General features: G+C 39.8%; 1 protein-coding gene and 1 long non-coding RNA gene across 4 annotated transcripts in view; one reads left to right on the top strand and one right to left on the bottom strand.

Moving 5' to 3' along the window:
* ANKRD10 (ankyrin repeat domain 10) overlaps nucleotides 1-17400 on the bottom strand; it is a 36649-nt gene extending 19249 nt beyond the window's left edge. For both annotated transcript variants that reach the window (XM_068678447.1, XM_068678458.1), the window contains exons 1-3: nucleotides 17053-17400; nucleotides 11192-11344; nucleotides 3778-3869 (exon numbers count right to left, since the gene is read on the bottom strand). In XM_068678447.1, coding sequence (XP_068534548.1) covers nucleotides 3778-3869; nucleotides 11192-11344; nucleotides 17053-17253 — 446 coding nt within the window. In that variant the 5' untranslated portion in view covers nucleotides 17254-17400. The remainder of the gene's footprint in view (nucleotides 1-3777; nucleotides 3870-11191; nucleotides 11345-17052) is intronic.
* A 98-nt stretch (nucleotides 17401-17498) lies between these two features.
* Nucleotides 17499-24217, top strand: LOC137854689 (uncharacterized). 2 transcript variants are annotated; one of them, XR_011095337.1, is made up of 4 exons: nucleotides 17499-20471; nucleotides 21151-21206; nucleotides 21355-21404; nucleotides 23352-24217. It is a non-coding gene; the product is annotated as an uncharacterized lncRNA (long non-coding RNA). The 2 variants fall into 2 exon arrangements; XR_011095335.1 differs by having other exon boundaries at nucleotides 17499-21206.

Genomic DNA, 24217 nt, shown 5'->3' with positions numbered 1-24217 from the left:
TGCTTTTTTACAAGCATCACAATGTAGCTCATGACACATGAATTTGCAAAGAATTAAAATTAAGCCACTGTCAAAGAATGGTAGTAAAATTCTTGCTGCAAAACTGCATACTGGAGATAGGATGCTTCAGGCACTATAGGAGAAGCGAAATTACGTATTTAAACAAATGCAAGACAGCTTTAATAAGGAAGTGGCCAAAATATCTGCCTCAGCTAGAATTATAACATCATGGTATATCTGTCATCTGGCAGAAACAGATGCATGGGTATTATTTATTCCAGCACGTCAGTTACTTTCCCCAGACCTGACAAGCAGAGCATGAGAAACCAGAATGGAAAAGTAACTCTTCAGGGTCTTGCAGCATCTCATCACAGTATACAAAGTGATTTCTCCAAAAACTGTAAGATTTCTGGTAAGGAGATAAGAAGATTTCCTATCCCAATATTCAAGCATTTTGACCAAATGAAACTCAGAAGTGAGCCAGTACTCGTGTTCAATTGGATGGATGCATAGCGAGCCACATCCTGACCCTTAGGGTGCATCTCAATCCCAAGAGAATATTGCATTTGAAACTTCTCTCCTAGCTCTAAATCAAGTCACTAAGAAACAAGCAACTGTTCGAGTGACAGTTGCAGAAGATTTTTTATTCAGAAAGAGGTGAACATGATGATGCACAAGTGAACTGCATCAAAACAGACAAGGAACGACAGAATTAAGTTCAAATTAGTATAATTAACAGCTGCATCTGCTTACTGTTTTTTTGATTCAATAGTATCCCATGTTTATAGGTGAATTTTATATTTATATACATGCTGTGATACAATCTTTGAAACTGTATGATATCCAGCATTTCAAAAATAGTGTAAAAGAGCAAAACAAAACATGGCACCAAGAAGGCTTTTCCCTGTAAAGAGCTGTGGACACTTGTTCGTCACCATTATAAATAATACACAATTAACCATACATAAATTGCATTAATTATGCCGTTTCAGTGAAAATCCAGCAGTTATTATGGATACTTTAAAAGGTACTATCCACATTAAAAAGTCAGTTACACAGCAAACCTTTTCACTCATATGAGGACATTGTGACCACCTGCTTCCCCCTCTTCAAGGGTCCATGAATACCATAGTTAGTGGAGCAACCATTTTTATGGCTGTAGGACATACTGTGCACAGAATATGCTTCAGCTAAAATGAGAAGGTAAATACCACAAAAAAAATCAAAATATTTTCACTAGGGTACAATTATTATTTTTTAATATTACTAAAAAATTTACACAGGAATAGAGTCCCAAATTCTCTCTCATCAATTAGAAAAACAATGCAACAACTTCATGAAATTTAGAGACTGCAACATACTGTATTTCTCTGCAAAAGCAATACACTAACAAACCTGAAATAAAGTGAACTAGAACAATTCAAATCAGGCGATTACTTTTATCCTTACTGGACCACTGTCAATATTCTTTGGCTTCCAACATAACCGAACAAGTGAAGTAGGTAGGAACAGGGCAGACATTGATATTGAATATTACACTAGTCCAACTTACTTTATTTTAACAGCAGTATTTGAATAATCACTCATAAATAGAAAATAGTTTTCTTGCAATATTACACTATTGATTATTATTAGTGTAATAATGAAATCTTGGCATCCCTATTCTACTTTCTGCATAGAACTACATAAGGGATGGTGCAATACTTGATGTGTACTATAAATATCAGAGATAAGTGGCATATTTGACCATTTGCAGTCAAAAGGGACATTGCATCTTCATGTAACTAGATTTTGATATCATAACTGTATGAAGAAATAAAGACAAAATTGCATTAGAAAATCTAACCTCCACAAAAAGGGCATGCTCACCATCAACAGAGAACAGCACTTTAGTCTTAAGTTAGTGCTTAGTTCTCTATTTAGTAAAACTCTTGCCTTTGTCCTATACAGTCAATGATCATTTCAGTTAAAATATCTTAATTAGAACTATAATATATGGAAATGGCCCTCTCCTTTTCTTCTTTTCTTCTAATTGAAGCCACAAAACAAAACTTTCAGAGCACCTACATTTTCAAGCTGCTGCAAAAATCAGGAAATCAGCATAACCATTAGAGATATGGGTCCAGTTTTCAAGCCCAGATGAGCCAAAGTTAATCATTGTCAGAACTATACCTATGGATTTGGCCTAATTTAACATCCTGAGCCTGCGCACTACGTTCTACAGAATAAATCCTCTACCCTAATCAGTCAATTAACTCTCTCTCAGATGGCAGGGGCAGACTTTTATCCAATTCCTCCAAATGAGGAACATTTACGCTGCTCCATTTATGGGTTAGAACCTATAGAAACTGAGACCAGTCTATGCTACTCTAACACAGATGCAATTCAAAGTTAAAAAATTGCAAATTCAAGTGATTTCCTGTTCCTAAAACTGTTTCAAAAAAAAGTCAAAAGGCCGGAAACACATACCAAGTTTTTTGACTAGAGCTTGCAAATACGACATTAAAAAAGCCAGATTTCCAGTATGTAAATTAAAGTTGCAGCCACATCTCCAACCTCAGCCATTCCGCTCCTAATTTTGAATCTCTATGGATGTAACACTTTCTCTTCATTTACATCAGACTCAAGTCACTCATTTCATGCTGTTTATGCACTTCTGCAACTTCTCTTTTGATTGGAAGCTTTCTGAAAAATCACAAGATTACATACTAATTGATGACGATAATTAAGGTTTGCTCAATTCCACAGTAAATTTAAATCCAAGTTTATCTTAACACATCTGGAAGTGAGTGCAAAATGGGAATTTATGAATTTACAACTGATTTCATGAACTTGTCAATAACTGACCTTGCCAGCTGCATGAGTTACCTCACTATAAGTTTTCTATGAAGTAATCTCTCATCTAAAGCAATTTGTTCATTACTATTAACTCTAAAGGTTCTGTATTTCCTGACTACTCTATGATACCATTGAAAAAGTTAAATTTTATGGTAGATTAATCAGGGCAGCATTACAAAACCAGTAAGATGGAAACCAAAGGGTAAAACAGGAAATTAACTACACGATTCTTATTTGACTTACAACTCAATAGTTTCATCACATTGCAGGTTAAAATACAGTAACTAGTTACCATTTAAGATAAAAAAGGCTAGTTCTAATTAAAACAAAGTTCTAAAGTATTTACATTATTATAAGCCATAGAGCTTATACTCAACATTTCTAGGTGAAAACTGCATCCATTTTGTCCATGCTGTAAGTTGCAAAAGTTTGTGAGATTTTCTGAATGTGTTTGCAGTACATAAACCTTTAAAGAAAAAAGTTAAGAGGGCAAATATACACAATACACTAACAAACAGCATTAAACTAACTGCAAAGAGTGTGTGAGAGAGATGCTATTTTGCACATAATGTTGCTTTTGCATTGTTTTCTGTATTTATTCACCAGTGTAAGGTGTAAATTACTTGTAAAAGTAACTACATACTAGATAAAGTGTATAATTTGGGGCCATCTCACAGAAGCGAGATCCCTTTTTTAATATATCACATATAAATGCAATACTAATGTAGCACACTGGTACAACTTCAGTTAAATAAACTTTTCTAGACATGCAAAACATCTTGGGCCTTATTACAGTTGAACATGTCTAGCTGTCTTTTAATCATGTGTCTGCTGTTTTGATTTTTCTTTCTAGTATTAGTATCTATGTTTACTGGTCTAAGTTAGTCAGCTAAACACACAACAATCAACAACGACAAAAAAAAAAAAAACCTCACTTACTCTATTTGCGCACCGTGAGCCACAAGGGCACTTATGGAATCCACACTACCAGACCGTGCTGCTTTATGAATAGGAGTTTCACCAACATAATCCTGTAAAGACAAACTACATTTTGTCAAGCATAATCTTTCAAAGGATGACAATCTTATTTTTACACTACTCAATTTAATTAAGAAAGCAGATATACATATATATATATATATCTAAAAAAAGCAGCATTCATTAGCTAGCAAATACATCAGGTACTTTATCAGTATTTTAAATTTTGCAGTAGGCTTTCATGTACTTTTAGGAACAACGATAAGGGCATCTGACTTGCATATGCCTTTAGCTAATAACTAGGTAATCAGCAAAATCACATGAAGGAAGACTTGTTAAAAAAGAGATCTATACGTACTACTGGAACAAGTTACTCTAATATTTATTTCCTAGCATCTTCATTCCCCAGCACCTTGCCCTGAGCAAGCCATCTCAAATTCAGCACTACGGCCAAGTTTGTGGGACTATATTGCTTTCAAACCCCGCTGTCACACTTACCCAGTACTGCACTGCACAATAAACCCCCTCCAGGTGAGATGTATCTGTGAATAACTCTACTGTAACATAAGCATGCCCAGTGCTCACAGGCCAGGCCAGATATGCCCTGAGACATGCACATTTGACTTCTGTGTCCTAAATACTTTCCTGTCTACTTTTATTCATTTAAATTCCGTTAGTGTTAACCATTAAAAGCATTTTGTTTTTCAGGCAACCCCTCTCTACAAGCTAGTTAGGTAACAGGGAAAAATCTACACAATTTTATGAATGTAATTGGTAAGCAGCAGGTGAATTCCATGCATCACGACCTCAGGATGCAGATGAAATTCAGGACTTGCGATTAAACAACTATTATTAATTAAATTAATGCTTAATTTTAATCATTATTAATTGATATTATTAATAGTAAGGTATTAGGAATCACAGAGAAGAATTCATAATGAAACATGGCCTTGGGGTAGCAAGTAGATGTTCAGTTAGTTTGGTTATGTTTTTTTCCATCCTCAACACTTCCAGTGCACAGCAAGCTTTTCCTTCCTCCCCATCCTTTTCCCTTCCTTCCTAAATTTTGAATAGACTTCACTGCCTGTTCCACTGACATTAAATATCATCTAAGTGTATGTACCTCATTCTTGCTTCCCTCTTGTTTCTTTTATTAAAACATCACACTAGCTATTAAAGTAACGTAACACCTTTACCGACTTGACAGCCTTTACACACAATGGTGTTGTTCAACGCTTAGCTCTGCAGCTCTGGCTACGCTTCAGCTCTATCTGAAACACGAACACATTCACAATATGATCCTACCACCATCCTGACTGAAGGTAATGTGCTCTAAATTGTCTGCCAGGCTTCTGAGAAATTCAATCCCATTTTCTAGACCCTGTAAAGGTAACTCGAAGATTAATTTTGGATTATGTTTCATACACTCTCAATTTGCTATTTGCCAATTTTATTTTACGGTAAAGTATTTTTATAACGCTACAAATTCACTAAGGGTAAGCAAGTTTCCCATTGCTTAAGACATACGTAGCCAAACAGTGATACACCTAGCATCCCCAGCAGGGAACAGCAATGCTACCAGACAAATTTTACCTTATAAAACTAAGGCAAATTGCTGACGCTGACAGAGTTTGGAGACAGAAAAAAGCAGAAAACTCCTTGGGGTCCTTAGCGATTACGAAAGAGCCATACACTCCTTCCAAAATGGCTGTCTGGAGCTGATGGATAGAAGACTGCTTTCCAATGAACTTTATATAATTCCTCCTATTTATAACTTTTCTAGAAATTACAGGAAGACAGACACGTTGAATGGACGACACAATTTTATTAACTGTCTACACGGAAACTCATCCGGCACTAATTAATCCAGGATTTTCCTAATAGTGTAATACATTTCTCATCATAGCAGCTGTCTTCGATTCATCATTTTGTTATTATTTCCATTCCCCCTCTTCTGTTAGAGAGATGAACGTGTAGAAGAGAAGTGATTGGCCTCTCAATTTCGTTCAGCGTTAGTATTTACAACCCTACCCCTAACTGGAAAGATAATCATCAAAATACAGCTCAGTCTAGGACAAGTTAGCTCATCTTGCCAATGCACATGACACAGATGACAAAAGCCTTTACTAGACCCACAAATCTAGCGTGCTGCCCATTTAAGATCTAGATAGCCAAATTACAAAGTACTGCTGAGGGAAATGTTAGAAAGATAAGAAAGGACCTTTGCAAAAGAGCTCCTCACCACGGCGTTATAAAAATAAGCTGAGCTTGTAGCAGTTAATAGACGTGTCACCAATAACCAGAAAAGGGTTAGTATCTCAGAAAGAGAATGTATGTCTTCAGAAGGGCTTCTCTCAGTCACTGGCCCAGAAAAGCATGCGCCTCTTTTCTAAACTAAAGATTTTAGAAAATACTTTCAGATCAGAATATATGAATTTAGATTCTTAGAGCACTCCTTTCAATTACAGCACTTCATTTTCCATCTTCACTAACACGCATTGCCATCTTTTGAAGTTCTACTACAGGACCAAAACTATTTGCTCTCCCTTTTATCTGAAATAGGTTCCTAGTTCTGCAAACAAAGAAATTCTCTTTAGGTTATGATCTAGATTGAATGGAAATATATATTAGTTCCACTAAAAATGGCTTGGAAATTTATTCATTTTTCAACACATCCAAAGTCACCCGTAGAGGTAAATAAAGTGCTCTGAGACTGAGCACAGTTCTGTTTAGATTTAGCAATTGGGATGGATGGCACTAAAAAGAAAAAACAATTTAAGTTTTTTCTAAGAACAGTGCCTAGGTCGCTTGGCTCAATTTGTACATTACCACATTTTCATGTATCTTTTCATTCTCATCTCTTCCATATGCCTTTTTTCCCTTTTCTGAAGACAAAAGCAGGTTTCTTGTTGTTGTTGGTTAATTTTCTTTAGCTTGGGGTCATGGCTAGATTACATTTGACTATTTCATTTTACTGAATAGGTATCTTGCTCTTCCTTCCTTACTCTTTTTATTTACATGCCTGGGTCTTTCATATCTTTGGCTTAAATTCTCTTCAGTAAATCTCAGCTTGTATTTCATCACTATGCTGCTTAGCCTCAGATATTTCCTCTACAAATTAAATCTCTCTCAAACTCTTTGCTTATTCCAATTCCCCTTTTAGAGATTTGTATTTACCCAGTTCAGTCTAAAGAATTTTTCCTCAATTTTGAGATCTACATTTCTGTTGTCTTTAAGATCTTCCAATTCAACTTTGAGCAAACTTCCTATTTTCTTCTCCCAGTGCCTGGATACGATTCAATTAATCTCACTCACTGGTACTTTTATTCCTCTTTCATCTAAAAGTTACTTACCCGAAAGTTTTTATTCTTAAAATGTTCCCATGACCATTTACACTGAAGGCTTTTACCTATGTATACACTTGTACAATACTTCTAGTATCAATGTCCAAACACAGCATTATTTTACCTGACAAGAAATAAAAGCCAACTCCATTCCTTACTCAGCTGATTGAATGTCAAAGTCTAGCAACTGATCACACTTCCAGAAAGTGTTCAGACTTCTTAGACCTAGGGCTCTGTCCTTTCTGAAGCTAGAAAGTAGAAGCTGGAGGAGATGGAACATTTTTCCTCTTTCTTCACTAAAAATTTGCTTTGAATTCATGATGGTTTCTCCTTCTGGATTTTCAGCTCAGATGAGAAATGACGGAATGTTTCTATTTATCTGGCTTTAGTCCAAAATGCATGTAGTTTTACATTTTAGACAACCTATCACACAAAAGGAATGAGTCTTTTTTCCTCCCCACCAAGGGTATTACTGTGTTTACAGTTCTTGAGAGTTTGGGTAGTCTAACCCCTCCTAAATCTGGCTGCAATCACTACCAAATCAGGGTAACTGGTGGGATGAAAAGTAAGTTAACATCACCTGTAAGGATGCAATATTTCTTATCATTCCCCTTCAAGGCAGGCAACATGATTTTTTTGTTTGTTTGTTTGTTTCTTGGCCAATCAACGAAGGCAACATACAGTAGAAATATTTGATATGCTGAGGTCAGATGGAAAATATATTTAAATGAAGCAACAGGCTTTTTATCAGGAAGAAGTCATGATTATCTGAAGCTAATATGCAAAGCAGCACAGAATCAGTCTGCATTGTGACAAGGATAAAACTTCATGGAAGTAGCAGTGTAATTGCTTTGCACTGTCAGAGTGAACTAAAGCAGGCAGGAAGCTAAATGCAGGTCTTGTCTCACAATATTAAAAACTATTAGCTGGCACTGCTCACTGAATATAAAAAGAAATAAGACTTTCTCTTGCACCCAGTGGCAGGTAGAAACAGGCAGGAATATTGCTTGGCACTTCGGCTTTCTCTGAATGTTTACGGTGACCCTTGTGGGGGGAGGGACTAGGGGTAAGTACTGCCTGCCAATCAGGAGAAAAAAAAAGACATGATTCTAGCCAGCACATACAGTTATACAAGAAGGCTGGACATCACGGGATATACTCACAGAATTTATTTTGGAGAGCAAGGTACAGTTGGGACAAGCAGCTTTCAGCATTTGTCGTTCATTGCTGCTGCCCGAGAAAGGTCCCAGGCAACTGTCACCAGCACTGAGATAATCATTTTAATGTTTTCCTAAACTTCAGGGCAGGCAGCAGGGGCTACAATACCTCAGGGCAGATATGAGAAAGCACGTATGCAAGGTCTACTGAGTACCAGAGGTTTACATTAGGATTGAGAGACTCGAGGAGATTCCTTTTCAGAAGCTATCCTTTTCTTTTTCCAGAGGTGATTGGTTAGTCTGTAGCCAGTGACCAGGAGTCAGTTTGGAAGGAAAGTTTTACTAGTTTAAATATCAAGTATTCCCAGATCTTTCTCAGCATGTGTTTTGTATCCAGTGTCCATGGAACACTTGTCCTCACACAAGCATTAGCCAGTGACTATGTCTGTCTGAAGTACAGCATCAGTCAGCGAGCTGGAAGGAATAAACAAAATACACATCAGGAAATAGTGCTCCAAAAGCTCCAAAGTGTGGGTGGAAGCCCTAGATAATCACCTGGAAGAGCTTGGAAATTAAATAAGAAACTAGAATCACTTATAAAGCAGTGCAAATCAAACAAGAATAGTAGATTTTGACTGCAATTCAATAAACATCTGGAAGGAACTGGGGAGAGCAAAGCATGCACTGTGCTTTACATACTCGTGCGTGAAACATTCCAAGCTATCTGTGGGTTGCTTTGCTGTAGGTGTCACAAAGGTACGCTGCCTAGCTTTCAGTGCTCGTGCACGTGAAACCAGTGTGACTGACCAGCTGCACCTTAACAAAGAGCTATTCTTGCTTCCACTGTCATTCTGAATTAACCAGAGATTTCTTCTTTTATCAAACCAGATCTAAAATACCCCTTCTTGTATGCTCACTTAGTATTTTGTGGGGTCAAAAAATTTTTTTTTTTTTTTTTTTTTTTTTTTTTTTTACACAAGTGTGGTTTGGTACTACTGTTATTAACACCATACAAGGGTTCCACAGCATCAGCTCTCAGTACTGTCTATGCTGGCACCCTTTGCCTGTCAGTATCTAAATCTGCCTTCTGAAGTCTTCCTATTATTTAGATTTGCTCTCATGACAGGCCACAGATTTATAAAGACTCCTGAGTCACTGGCTAGTCACTACAACTAGCCCCCTCTAGGACGGAATGGGTTACCAGTCTACTTTTAACTGCGTGTCATGCTGCCTTCTGCTTTCCCTTACAGTCATCTGCACGTTGCCCTCAGCCCATGGAGAGTTCTCTCTGCACTCCTCTCCTCTTCTGCTGGGGGCTAGCTACCACCTTCTTCTGTGTTACAACCTCACCCACTAGATGTTCCAGGAGAGTAAGCTTGTTCTTCAACTCCATTTCAACCTCACTGGTCAGTTCTTCTCTTTATCCTCTTAGCAGGAAACTTTCATTCTTCTCATTCATTCATTTTCATTCATTCTTCTCTTCTCATTTAGCAGATATCTGTACATCTTTATTCTGTGCATGCCATGTTTCCTCTCTAATCACAGTTTCTTTACGTTCTTACCTGGGCTCCAGATGCATTTCTAGTTCTTGTATTTTCTCTTCTGATGATTCTACCACTAGGCAGCAATAACTTAGTGTGTAAGTTACTTTTGTCAGGTATCAAGGAGAAGATGCGATCTATAGCCTCTGCATCCAGCCACCTTCATTGTTTCTACAATTCTCCTGGTGTCTCACAGCTGTTCTCAATGCACCAGCCTTCTTGTCTGAAAACTCAACACAAACTTCCCCATTTCTTATTTTTTGCATAACTTAAAAAAAATATATAAAAACAACTCTAGAAAGGCAAAAGTTCAAGTTCTTCAGCAGTCTTAGCTTAACTCTACTGCATTTAAAACACTCTGGCTATTAAATATTTTAGGAAAAGTATGATATAAGTTTAGCAAAACAGATTTTACAGATGCTGTGCTGTACTACAGCTCTAGTAAATGCATATTATGCTCTAGTAATAATTACTCTTAGAGGACATCATAAATCATATTTTGAAGTCCTGCTGTAAGGGAATACATCATGTATGCACAGCACACCTAATAGATCTGTTCAGTATTGGAAACAGTTTCTCCAAATGCATGTTTTTAAGCACTTGATTCTGTTACCATACCAGAGTGTAACAGTCCTTTACGTGCTTTTTTACTGTATTAATATACTCTATACTACAAAATAAATTGATATCTATACCCATGGTAACAGTAAGGGGAAATTATCAATTAAAAAAAAAAACAAACACCCCCCATTCTCTCTTTGTTAGTCAAGTACATGTTTCTGATCTACTTGCAGGAAATTACTAGAAAAGCTTTGGAAATAATCTAAGAAAAAAGTATGCAACCAAATGCATCTTAAAATAAATCACGTCTTACTAGATTTTACTAGTTAGACGCATGACTAAACCAAGGACCACAAAGGTCTCATGGTTCTGTAGGCAGTGACAAATTCACTGTCTCGTTTTTCAATTCTTACATATTAAGTAAGATGTTTCTCACTACTCTCTTTTGCCTTCCCCTAAAGGTGCATTAAAATACCAGAGCATTTGGTAATGCTGCCAGCATCAGAGCAGCGTGGTACCATTTTGTTCAGGGAGAAAGATGTCAGCTCCTAAACCAAACGTTTTCCAAACCTTTAGTGGCCTAAAGTAATTATTAGTCCTACCTCTGCAATAATCACAAATCCCTGTACCCAACAATTAAGTTATTTGACTTCAGGGGATGTTAGAAGTGTTTTACCTGTATGTGAACGTAAGGATCATACACACTGTAAAACGGGACCAAGACACTTCTTCCAAAATTATATGCAGACATGAAATACACATTAAACCATACCTGTTTGTTTATGTTGGCCCCCACTTGAATCAACCAATTCAGGCACTGTGGATGTCCTCCAAAAGCAGCAATGTGGGCTGGTGTTTGAGCAAAACGTGTTGTACTGGCATTTACAGAAGCTCCGGCTCTTACTAACTGTATTAGGCACTCCAGCTTTAAAGACATGAGGGAATAAAACCCAAAAAACGTTACACAGGTATGCTATGACACAGTTAGCACATACTACATAAATAAAACCCCCAAAAGCTAAGCTTACTAGCGAAAACTAAGTGGACACAAAACAAGAGAGAATATAAACACCGGATTTTCTCCTTCCTCCTTATTCCTGCTACCCCCAGCCACAGATTGTACCTGAAAAATACTGAATTCTCATTCCCTGCACTGAATTCTGACATTTATTTTTGGGATTGTGACATTTATTTTTGGGATGGGGAAGAGAGTACAAATAATACCTCAACGTCAACCAGAAGAGCTACTTGGCTCACTTTTGTTAGGCAGAAAGTTTCTGATCTGGCAAAGCTGCAAACATGATACTAAACAGACATTATTAGCTAATGTTTGCCAAAACAAAAGTGTTGTTAGGAGATACGCAGACCTATTTTCAGGAGAGTTCAGAGGGAAGAAAACCAGAATACGCAAGAAAGATTTTAAAATTTCTTTAGTATCTTCTGAAAGTGACAGAACCTGATTATTAATAACCAATATCATTACTACTATGCTAAATCTATACATGAAATATGTTATGTTGACTGTTTTCCTGCTATTATAGCTGAAGGATTGTTAAAAACAGTGTGCATTTTTGTGGCAGTACCCAAACCAGCAAAGCTGTTTCCTATTTTAAAAGGAAAAAGAGTATTTTGTCACACTATATTCCGATTTATTTTCCTATCCTGCTAACCAGAAGTATCCGATACCCAGCTACTATATTTAAGTGTTTGCACCATAACATTTGTAGAAGCTGAGTGAACCGCAGCCGTGATGAGCTCAACTTTCAAAAATAGCCAAAAACACAAAGCTCCCTTCCTGTCACACAGCACCATTGCCCTTTTGTTGACAGGAAAAGGAACGCACTATGCTAAAAAACAAACAGTTTAGTCTAGGCTTCCATTTATTGTGGGCAAAAAACAAACACCCCCCGGCCCCCCTCCCGCACACACATGCGGCAGTAAAACAAAGAAGCTCCACACTGACTCCAGGCACTGCTTTCGTGAAATGAAAATCTCCTGGTCAGCCTCGCATGGTTAATTAAAGGAAAGGTTTGTTAGCTATAGGACTGCTAGGGAATAATCTGCTCATAAAGAAGTGATGACAAAGCATCAAAAAGCAAGCTGGCAGCTTGATTATGGGTAGAGGCACGAACATCACCATTTCAGCGTTCTTCTCTGCCTCTGTACAATGTCCTTTTTTTTTTTTTTAACCTGTAACTTCCTGATGCTGATGAGTTACATGCCCAGGACCAACCACAGCAGTATTTTCTGTTAGTTTTTCAGCTACATTGTGCACTTCAGCTGTATTTTTTTTTCCCTGTATAGTTCAAACACACAGATACGAACTCTATCCTGTAGCATATACAAAACCACTTTTTTTTGGACAGTAACGGACCCGATGTAAAAGTACCATTAACATACCATCAATTAAGTGTCCAAGGGGGAGGGGAACTGAGATTTCACAATGCTAACAGCTCTGGCTCCATAAATCTCAACATTACCAAAGAAAATAGTATTTTTTCAAAAGCAAACAAGAAAGTTTGCTGAAAAAAAGAGAAAAAAAATGTATATATATACATACATAAAAGAATACAGTAAAAATGGTGTAAGATAATTTGTAATTACAATGCTAAATTGCCCAAATAAACTTTGTATTTGATACCCGTAAGGCTTCATGTCTACAAGTCAGCACCCTAATATTGCTGTTAACCCTTCATAATTACTAATAATTGTAATCATTAATAAGTGATGTGATAAAAAAGCACCTTCTATACCAAAGTGTTTCTCTACTATAACTGCAAGTAGAAGTAAAATTCAGACAGTTTTCTAAATAACTAATCTTTCAATATAATTAATTTGCAAACGCTTTCAGGAAAGCGCTGCAGCTTGAGGGAAGAATATTTCCTCTACAGAAACTGGGTTGCATCAGCTTCCCTAATTACACGGACATCACGGCTTGCCAATTATAAGGGGAAAAATATTGGAACTGGTGCCCCCGTCTCATCTTGCACTGTTTGAAGCTGCTTTATGAAACGGCTATGCGTCACCGTGGACTTTGTGTTTAAATTTTTAACTTCACGTTTAATTTCTTTTTTTCCCTTGCCTCTCCCCCTCTCCACCTCCTACGGGGTTTTAACAATGAAGGTAAGGTTTCCTCCCATTAAAAGCCGAAGCAGGATTCTTCTGCACGGTGGCTGTCAGAAGCACCTGCTTCTTTCTACGCTACTGAAAAATGAGGCAAATTATTCCGTGGACAGAAAAAGGCAACATACCTAAGGACAATGCCCCGCCAGAATACTTATGCTTCAGATTAGGACACGCAAGCCCGTTCTCATTGAATAACGTTTCAGAAGATATTTTCCACTGTATTGTTTTACCTAAATTGGAGGTTAAGCTGATTTAGCGGAGACAACGGACGGGCCTCCATATAGGCCACAATGCTGGCACAGTACCAAGGAAGAAACGTGTGCTTTATCTGCGCTACTTTTGTTCCACAAGAAACAGAATGTACTTACTACTGTTTTGTTTCCTTTAATGTAAACAGTCAAACGGCAAAAATAAGAGTAGGAGAAGAGCACGAGCCAGGAGATATAATCAAAGGAAGCAAAAATTACACGTGCGAGCAGTTAATGAGAAAAATGAAATGAAAATAAGCATAAAACAAAGTGAATCAGCAGTGACTTTTTTTTTTCCTTTAAACACAAGCCCTGTATTTTCTACCTCCCTGACAGCTTTTTAACCATTTTACATTCTGACCCATCTTCTCAAAAATCTGCATAACATCAGGGTAATTTAGGGCGCTATATAATTAACTCTAATTTGAACACAGCAGCTCTAATGGGAATTAATTTACTTCTCAGGATATAAGCACTTCTCTGCAGTGAGGGAATACCCTGAAAATGGAAACTCCACCACAGATACTCAACTCGGCAAGTACATTTGGACGTGCTACCATCTGTGATCTGTACTATCTTCCAGAAGGAGGGGATGGACAGAGGTCCACACTGTCAACATAACGTCAGACATTGCAACCAGGAATTCTTACCTACCATTTTTAATGGACACCAATGGTAATTTAATTATTCCTTGTAAGGTCTACAGGTCTGTTTCATAGTAAGCTATATAATTATTGAAAAATACTGTCTTTTTTTAGTCTTAAGATACCATGTTTTTGTTGACTAGTATTAGATCAGTATTTTCCCAATAAAAAGCTGTATTATCTTTTGCATATTCATCTCCAATGGAACTCTTGTTGCTACTTCCCTATCTGCACATCTGCAACCGTGTGCAGGAAGGCAGTTCTACAGCTTTGTTTATAAGTGATTTTGCGTTGTCCTTTGATGTAAGGGGGGCTTTCCTCTACATACAGCTTGTGAAAGAAGTGAAGAAACATCCACAGATTGCTAAAGGTCACCAACCCTAGGCTGATGCTCTGTGTGCATGCACGTCTATGCGTAGGAATTGTTTTAGACCTGCTTATGGCAAGTTGTTCCACAAGTGCTTCTTGACAAAAATAGCTAAATCAATTTTGTCATTTCAGTCTCTTGCAGAGATGCAGTTCGAAACATTCATGTCTGATGGACCATGCTGCTGAAGTGTCCTATACCAGAGCAACAATGAAGTTCTGGTGCCATTTAATTTCTTGCAGGCAAAGAAAACCAAGTTCAAACCCCAAAAAATCTAGCACGACAAAGAACCACCACTGCAGCAAAAGAATCTTGTTCAGTAATTTTTGAAACGTTCATTAGGAGTTAAAGTTTTAAGACTCTGATATTTTAAGAGGCAGGAAAACTTTCTGTTTGCAATTATGATCAAGCTTAATTTGAAAAAAAAAATAAACATGAATAGGAACATAAAGACATGCATATGGATGTCCACTAAAAGCAGCTATTGTTTCACTTTTGGCAATCACCCCTTAGCTTGTGAAAGGTTGATTTATGACTACGCCAAACGAACACAAAGTAAGTCAAGTCCGAGATCCAATTACAATCCTGGAACTTCTCAAGTGTGTCGAAACACTGGCGGTGCCACCCAAACATCGGCAAACACATTTTTCACTGGGAGGGTGACTGAGAACTGGAACAGTGTGGGGTCTCCTCCTCAGAGACCTTCCAAAGCCACCTGGACAGCCTGGGCAGCCCGCGCTGGGTGGCCCTGCTGGGGCAGGGCTTGGAGCAGGCGGCCTCCAGAGGTGCGTTCCCACCTCGGCCGCTCTGGGATTCTGTTGCACAGTCCCTGCCTCAAAGGAAAACATTACCTAACAAGACTGTAAAACGTGCAGATGACTTTTGTACGTTGAGGCTGCTCAGCCACAAAGCTTTTTAAAAATATGTATATGCAAAGTGATATCGAAACGTTTGTAGCCGGCGTCGTCTTTACAAGTTTCATTTCACTTGAAAAATGCTCCCGCCCATTTCACATGCAACAGCAACAAAAAAACACCACAAATCAAATTTGACGAGGATACCTAAGAACAAACACAGTAGGTTGCAAACCGACTCGCTCCCTTCAGCGGCTTTTTCTGCAAGAGTCTCTTCGACGCGAAGAGAACGTGCACAAGCGCTCACGTATCCTAGCACGGCTGGCAGAAAGCTAAAAATACTTGAGGAAAACAAAACAAAACAAGGCACACGCTTCAAGGACAAAAGCAAGACTCCCACGTGCATACAAAAAAAAAAAATAATCCTATGATAATGGTTAAAGGAAACCGGAACCATAAATGCACGACAGACTGAAAGCTTTGATGCCAATTCAATATCTGCTCGTTTCGTATCAGCTTAATTCAGGACAAAATTTATGGTACCCCATTTCTGAACACAGAAGATTAGCTTCTGGTAGAGAGCAGGGTGTTTTTTGTTGCTGTGGTGGTGTTTAAGACCGGAGGATTGCTCGGCCGTGCTCCTAAAATGTTCGCTGGGTACCGCAGATCAAATCACTCAGGGTACAAAATGCATCTCTTAATGTACTTGCATTATGTCCGCCTAAGTAACCCTCATTTTCCTTCCCTGGCAGACAATCAATACATAAATAGCAATATATTGTGACCGGGAGGGAGAACGAGAACAAAAGGCCGTCAAAAATCAGAAATGAGACATCGCTGAGGAAGAAAAAAAACACCCTCCAGGCCTGAATCCTGCACGGGCTGGCACGCTCACAGCGTTATAAATAGACAAAGCATATGTAAAGCGAAGAAATTAAGACACCGCTCAGATTTGAAGGCAGAGATAATTCAAAGAAAGGTGGTTAGGAAACATTTGGTAGCCGGCTCCTCGCGTGTGCCCCTTCCTGCAGACGGCAATTCGCAGCTATTTGAGCGCGTCAATCCCACGAGGGCTATTTATAAACCCGTTTATTTTCGTAAAGGCACCAGCAGCCTCCTCCAGCAGCCCGCAGCCCCTGCTCGGAGGCTTGTGGGGCTCACGCAGGGCTCTCGGGGGGCTGCAGGGCGATGCCCCAGGGCAGGCGGCGGCCGCCCCTGTGAGGGGAGCGGGGCGGCGGCGGCGCCTCCCGGCCGGGCGCGCAAGGGGCTAAGATGGCGCCGCGATGCGCTGCGCGCCAGCCGGGCTGCCGCCATCCCTCTCCTCCTCCTCCTCCTCCTCCTCCTCCTCCTCCTCCATCCCTCCCGGCCCTTCCTTCCCCCCCGCCGGGCCCCACCTTGCCGAAGTGCGCGGCCCAGTGGATGGGCGTCCATCCGTAGAAGGAGTCCTCGGCGGCCAGGTCGGAGCGGGGCGAGCTCTGGAGCAGGGCGCACAGGGCGGGCAGGTCCCCATCGCGGCAGGCGCGGTGCAGGGGGAAGCGCAGGGTCAGCAGCTCCTCGCTGGAGAAACCCGCCTCGGGGCCGGCGCCCAGCGACATGGCGGGCAGGGCGAGGAGAAGCCGGGCGAGGCAGGGCAGGGGGAAGCGGCGCCGGGGGGCGAGGGGAGGGGGGGAGCGGGATGGAGGGGGAGAGAGAGGAGGAAGGAGCGGGCGGGGAGCGGCGCCGGCGGCCGGCAGGCACCGAGCACAAAGGCGGCGGGGCGGGCACCCGCGGCCAGCACCGCCCCTGGAGGGCGGGGACGGGCAGGAGCCAGGCGGGCGGCAGTCCCCTCCTTCTCCCCTCAGCCCTTCACCCCTCCTTTTTGCCCCCGGTTTCCGTTCCCCTTCAAAATTGCCCCCCAAAATGCGCCCCCCCCCCCCCCATCCAGCACGGCAAAATCGTGCCTCATCGACCCCTAGCGGGGCTGCTGGTGTGGGCGCTGGGCTGCCAGCACAATATATAAGAATATATAGAATATATACAGAATGGTTTGGGTTGGAAGGGGCCTTAAAGATCACCTAGTCCCAAATATATAGGACCACAAAACACCTCGAGTTGGAAGGGACCTTAAGAACCAGCTAGTCCCACCCCCCTGCCATGGGTACGTACATACGGGGTATATAGGTTTGGTGTATATAACCTATTTACAGGATTTATAGGTATGGTGGTGGTTTCACATCACATCCCCAGCAGAAAGCGCGTTCCGGCTGATTTCAGTGCTCTCCAGCGCTCGGAGATTGCTGTGGATCTGTGCTACATAATGGCTTGCAAAACAAAGGATAATTTCGTTAGGGGCCGAGTCGAGGGATGGTGCCAAATTTTTACTTGCAACTTGAAACCAGTCCTTGAGTAACTGACGCCACAGAAGCCTTAGGAAACTTTTGTTTGTTGCTCCCAATTATTTTCTGTCAAAAGTATTTGCAAGACACTTTTCGGGCAGTAGTAAACTCAAATTGATGGTAATTTGTTTGTGTAAATCCAAGTAGATTCATTTATCCCCCCAAAATCGAGGGATATTTCTTTTTCAGAACGCACTATTAAACGGTGTAAGCCAGGAATCATGTCCTGGGGCAAACGAGCTGCAAATCAATTTTTGTTAAAAGTACCAGGAGGCCTATACAATTTTAAAGGGTTTTCTTTAATATCAAGTGAAATTGATCATCAAACACCTTTTAGCTATTCTGTGTGTACCCCACCAAAATAAAATACTACGTTTCTACAAGGCTGTCAAGTTATAAATCTCAGAATAATGTGTAGAGGAGGGTGAATTACAAATGAGCCCTTTTGTAGCTGGTTACACTGAAGCACAAAAAGCTCAGTGCTTTGTCCAGGGGAGGGAGTACTTCCAGCTACAGCAATTTTCAGTTCAGTGCCTGATCCTTTGCCTTTCAAAAATGTTCAGCTGAAGCTCTAAGAGTTTACCATCCTATAGACACTTCTCTGGGTTATGTCGATTATGTGGGTTATGTGGATTTTTATTTCCCATATCAAACTTCTATAGGCAGATGCTAACCATTTGACTTGTTTTGGGACTAAATAACCAAGGTTCCATAGGATAGCACAGTTGAAAGAAGGAAGCAAAAAACCAACAGCTTACGTTATAAAAATGGTCGTTACCAGAATGGCTGGTATTAAAGAAAACAGTTTCTTAGTTCGAAAACAGGCAAGCTGTTTTTCACTGCGCTGTGTACAAGCACTGACATTTATAGTCACTCGTGTATTGTTTGTAACTGTCATAAAAACTGATGAATATTTAAAACTTGGGTTATGGGGAAGATGAGCAAAAATTAAATATTGCGTTACTGAAGATTCATATTCAAGATTTGCATGTGGTTTTTGTTTCTTACCGGCATGTGGAAACTGCCATACCAAATAAAGACAGCGGTCTGTCTAATTTCCTTATAGACACCGTCATTAACGTATTTACTTTCCAGCACTGCCTGCAAGATAGTCGTGTGCTGTTATATCTCTTACAAATGGGGAAGTGTAACACTGCGAGGGGAAGTGGCTTTAACAGCGACATGCAGAAATCCTGCCTGTGGAACTGAGCTCTGGCATCTTTGCTCACCAGAGGGCCTTGTGGCTGTCCAGAGGGACCCCGACAGGCTGACATGAGGTTAACAAGGAGAAGGGCCACCCAGCTGGAAAGCAGCTCTGCAGAAAAGAAGCTAGAGGTCCTGGTGGACAAGAAGTTGAACGTGAGCCAGCTATGTGCCCTTGCTGCTAAGAAGGCTAACTGTATTCTTGGTCACATTAGTCAAAATGTTGCCAGCAGGTCAAGAGAGGTGATCCTTCCCCTCCACTTAGCATTGGTGAGGCCACTTCTGGAGCACTGTGTCCACTTCTGGGTCCTCCAGTACAAGAGTGACATAGACATGCTGAACAGAGTCCAAGGGAGGCCACCAAGATGATGGAGGGCCTGGAGCACCTCTCCTGCGAGGAGGGGCTGAGAGCTGGGACTGCCCAGCCTGGAGAAAGGGAGGCGCAGGGGGATCTCATCCATGTCAGAGGGGAGGGTGCTGAGAGGACAGAGCCAGGCTCTTGTCAGAGCTGCCCAGTGCCAGAACAAGGGGCAATGGACACAAAAAGGCACCCAGGAGCCCTGGCACAGGCTGCCCAGAGAGGCTGTGGGGTCTCCTCCTTGGAGGCCTTCCAAAGCCGCCTGGAGATGGGCCTGGGCAGCCTGCGCTGGGTGGCCCTGCTGGAGCAGGGCTGGGGCCTCCAGAGGGCCCCGACAGCCTCAGCAGTTCTGGGATTCTCTGATCTCAAGTTTCATGAGTAGATTCCTTGTTATGAGGTCAACCTTTTTTATCTCCTTGCTAGTCATCTACACATGATATTCCAAAATAGACAACCGTAGTAATCACCATATGATACTGGTTCCTTAATCAGTTTGTAGTTTGCATATAACTTGGAGACTCATAGCTGTCTGTTTTTTATTGTGATTAATTATCCATTAAAATATAAAAATAGGTCATGTTTAATATTCTGCTTTACTATTGACTTCTGTAATATATTTTGGCAATGGGCTTCGTAGGATAATTAATTTTAAATGAAATTTCATTAAATTGTAATTAAAAATGTTTTCTTTAACTGCTGTCATATGTTGTGAAATGGGACATGGGAATTCTGGTTTTAATTTTTTTTTTTTTTTTTACTCTTCATTACAATTACATTCTAATTCATTCTTTTCTCTCTCATTACCGTAGTTGCCCTCTGTACTGAACAGTACAAGTCTTAAACATATTTTTGACAATCTTTCCGTGCAAAAGTTCAGGTAAAGAGAATATAAATCTGTATGTAGTTCCAACTTCTTTCCAGATGATGGGTGTGGTCTCCCTGGCATATATAGCTGCTGTTACCATCTGTGTGCATGTAGAGTGAGTCAGGAAATCGACGGTCGTGGGTTAAACTGTAATTTACACTCCTTTTCAAAAAAAAAGGAAGCATTAATATATAAAAATGTGTCAGGTTCATTGCATTTTCTGGTTTGTCTGAGGACAGATTTTAGCATTTAGTGTGTTTTATAAACTAGAATTCTTTAACGGAATACAATAGCTAGTATGCTTACTGTATTATATACACAACAAAATATGTTCCTAATTGTTATGACTTGGAAGTGTTCATCCACTATGTTTAGTCACCCATATTTTTGTGTATTTCAGAAAAAAAAAAAAAAAAAAAAAAAAAAGACACACCTTATTTGCAGGCCTATTTGCATTAATTTTGTCCTCAATTCTATTCCTGGTCTTTTAAGGGAAGTGAGAAGCTTTATTTCAGTTTCTGTCAGTCCAAGGTGGTGGGTCTTATGTTTTGCTGAGGAATGAAACAGAACTAAATTTCCCTTAAGAAAGAAACTGAAAAAGACACGGAAGAGCTTATAGGCAAAGCAGGGTAGAGGAAGAGATTGGTTTTATTTTAGCTAAGCTTGCTTTTCTGTTCTCTTTTGGCTAAAGGTTAAGAAAGAAAATAGTCTGTAAATGAGGACTTCTTGAATTTTCAATAGAGTCTAGTAAGTATACATTCAGATACTAAATAAATTATTTTAAAGTGTTGTGTGAAAAATTATTTGCTGTTTTACACAACTGTGTAATGTACTCAGTGTCCTCTCTTTGTCATTTTGATACAAATAAATTATATTTACCCATTTTTCTTTGCAGAAAGGTTGAAGATGGAGCATTTTATGACAACTCATGCAGACTGATGTCAGGTATCTTTCTTAAAAACAAACAAACAAACAAACAAACAAAAAAGCCACCACCACAACAAAACCACACAACCCTCTCCCCCAGCTTTAGAATTTCATTGAATACTTAGTACCATTCAAATCCCTCCTTCCTTGCTATGGCAAGCTTGCCGTGGCTAACATTTAGGGCTTTATTTAGATGCTTGTGCATATGGGTCTGTTTCCATTTGAGATGCCCAAGAGTATTCTTCCGTGTTTAGCTGCTGCTGCAGCAAAAAATGATCGGTTTACACAGGTCCCCTGCCATGCCTGTACAGACCTAATCTATCCTGGAAGTCCACAGGCTTCTTAGGCTACATTAGGCACATATTTTCTGACAAGCAGATCCTCCACAAATATAATTTGCTTTGATCGTCCTAGTTGCACAAGGAGTTCCTCATGTTTTATCTGGTCCCAAACCCCTTAAAATAGCCTGTCTTTGCAGGAGGTTGTTGGGTAATGAATTCCTTGCTGCCCAAGTCCAGTTTTGGGTCAGTGGGGCGTTACACTAGCTAATTGTGTTTTCTTCCTTAGATTTCTTAACGGGAATCTAAGAGGGGGATTTTGCAAAAGGACAAACTAATTCAGACATTACTCATTATTCATTCTATTTTGGATCTCTGTGAACTGTGATGAAAATGTAACATTTCTTCAGATGCCATGAATTTGTTTTAGCAACGGTGAGAAGCTTTCCATCATTTTCCTAGTGTAAATAGAGTCTGATTCATCATCTTCAGGGACTAGTTCAAAGATTAGCTTTACTTCCTGTTTCTGCTTGCACGGAAAACCACAGCTGAGTGGTGTACCACTTGAAATGTTTTCTTATGTGGATTTTTTTGCTGTTTTCACCTTTCTTCCATGAAGACCAACTGTTTTGTTGGGATCATTCCTAAAATAGAATAGGAAATAAACATTATTCTTTCAGATGGAAGTTAATGGTAGAAACAGCTGGAACGTTTTGTAAAAGTTAATTTAATAAACATAAAAGCATTAGTGCTCAAGTGCTAAAACTAAGTTTGCATAGTATGTGAGGCCTCTCAGGGCACAAAGACCAGAAAATTAATAGCAGCAGTAGCTGCTAACATGGAAAAAAAAGCCATGAGTGGAAAAACAGTAAACTGAAAGTCCTTTATCCTCCTTTCCAGTCTTCAGTTCTCAGAGTTTTGTCTGGCAAGGAAAGCAGGGAATCTGTCTGACTTTCAAATAATTACTGATGTATTACTCCATTGCAGGCAAGTAGCAAGAGCAGCTGCTCGTTGTAGCCAGAGCCAATTTCTCCCTTTCCCATCCCCCATTTCTTACTGCTTTCCCTGGAGAAAAGCTATCTCACTATTAAACAAACTAGGGTTGGGTTGCAAGACATATCAAGATTTCATTAGAAAAATATTTACTCATGCATAAAGAAGCCTTTTTTAAAAAAAAGTTCACTACTTAGGAAACTATGTGATTTTGTGGGTAATAAATAAAAACAGATTTGTTATGCTACAGTTGTAAAGTTGCCATCTTTTATGAGCCTGGGAAGAGTGACCTTATTCATCATAAGGCTTTGTCAATTCTGCCTCCACGCAACTATTCTCTTCCTGATACGTGTGACTCATCTGGGCCATGCTTAACAGAGGTCTAGTGCCTAACAAGTAAAGGATTTAATTATATTTTTTGGCTTGTTGACAAACTGTCCTTCATTTTTCCACATTCCTTATTAGGTTTAACTGAAAGTTAAGGTTTATTGAGAGACCAAATACCAGCACTGTAGTGAAAAACAAAATATAATTATGTAAGAAATCAGCATCAAACCATTTCCATTTATAATGAGCATAAACGACAGAAATATAAAGGTCCTTCAATGTCCTTGTCTTAAAAATAAATAAATAATAATAATAATAATAATAATAATAAAAAGATCACGATATCTCTATTTATCTTTACATTTAGGATGAATATAAAAGTGAATTCCTGAGTACTTACATGCAGGAATGATCTTTCATCTGAAAAAAAAATGCATGTCTGTGTGGAGGAGTGTTGCTGAAGTTGCTCTTTAAGTAATTCACATGATGACTCCCTGAATTCCTCCTGGTATTTCATTAGAGATGCTGTCTTCCTCCCTTGCAACGGTGAGTAGCTTCCTGTGGTTCAGAGACGGGGGAAGCAACCTGTACACGTTACCCAAGTTGTGCTCTGCAGCATTTTGAGATTTAAGAACACTAAGGACTGCGCGAAAATTTCATCTCTTGCGTCCAGAGGAAGGATACCATGGGGCATTGCACATTGTGACTCCTGGAATTCATGGTTGCTGGCATGGAGTCTGTGCAATTAGGCATAATAATCCTCTCACACCAAACAAACTTTCCTATGTCAAGAACAACATTTCCGTAATTACTCTATGTACTGTTTTGATTTGCACTTGGATGGAAGCTTGAAGCATTTACCTGATTTTTATTTAAATGTTAAACGAAACAAACAAACCTGTGAACTGACTGCTTTTACCCAGATGTGGAGGTAATAAACCAATTTATAATTTTAAAATTCAATAATCTGGAAATCTTTCCATGGTAATAAATAAATAAATAAATAAAAGGAAAAAATGTCATTTCCTCTTACAAAGAGAACAAACAAAAATCTTGAGAAAGGTGAAGTGTGTGAAATGTCTGTTTCTGAGCCTGGCAAGTGTTCTTGAAACCCTCAACCTCCTCAGTGAGATTAGGTGCTGCGTTTGAGGGTTTTGGTCCTTACTCATTCAAGAAAGAGCGTGCTCCTCTCTAAACCGTGATTTAATCATGCAATTGTAGCACCGGCTTTTT

The sequence above is a fragment of the Anas acuta genome, chromosome 1, assembly GCF_963932015.1.
Source record: "Anas acuta chromosome 1, bAnaAcu1.1, whole genome shotgun sequence".
NCBI classification, from domain to species: domain Eukaryota; kingdom Metazoa; phylum Chordata; class Aves; order Anseriformes; family Anatidae; genus Anas; species Anas acuta.
Note: the sequence above shows the minus strand (reverse complement) of the source record. Positions and strands in the feature narration are given on the sequence as shown.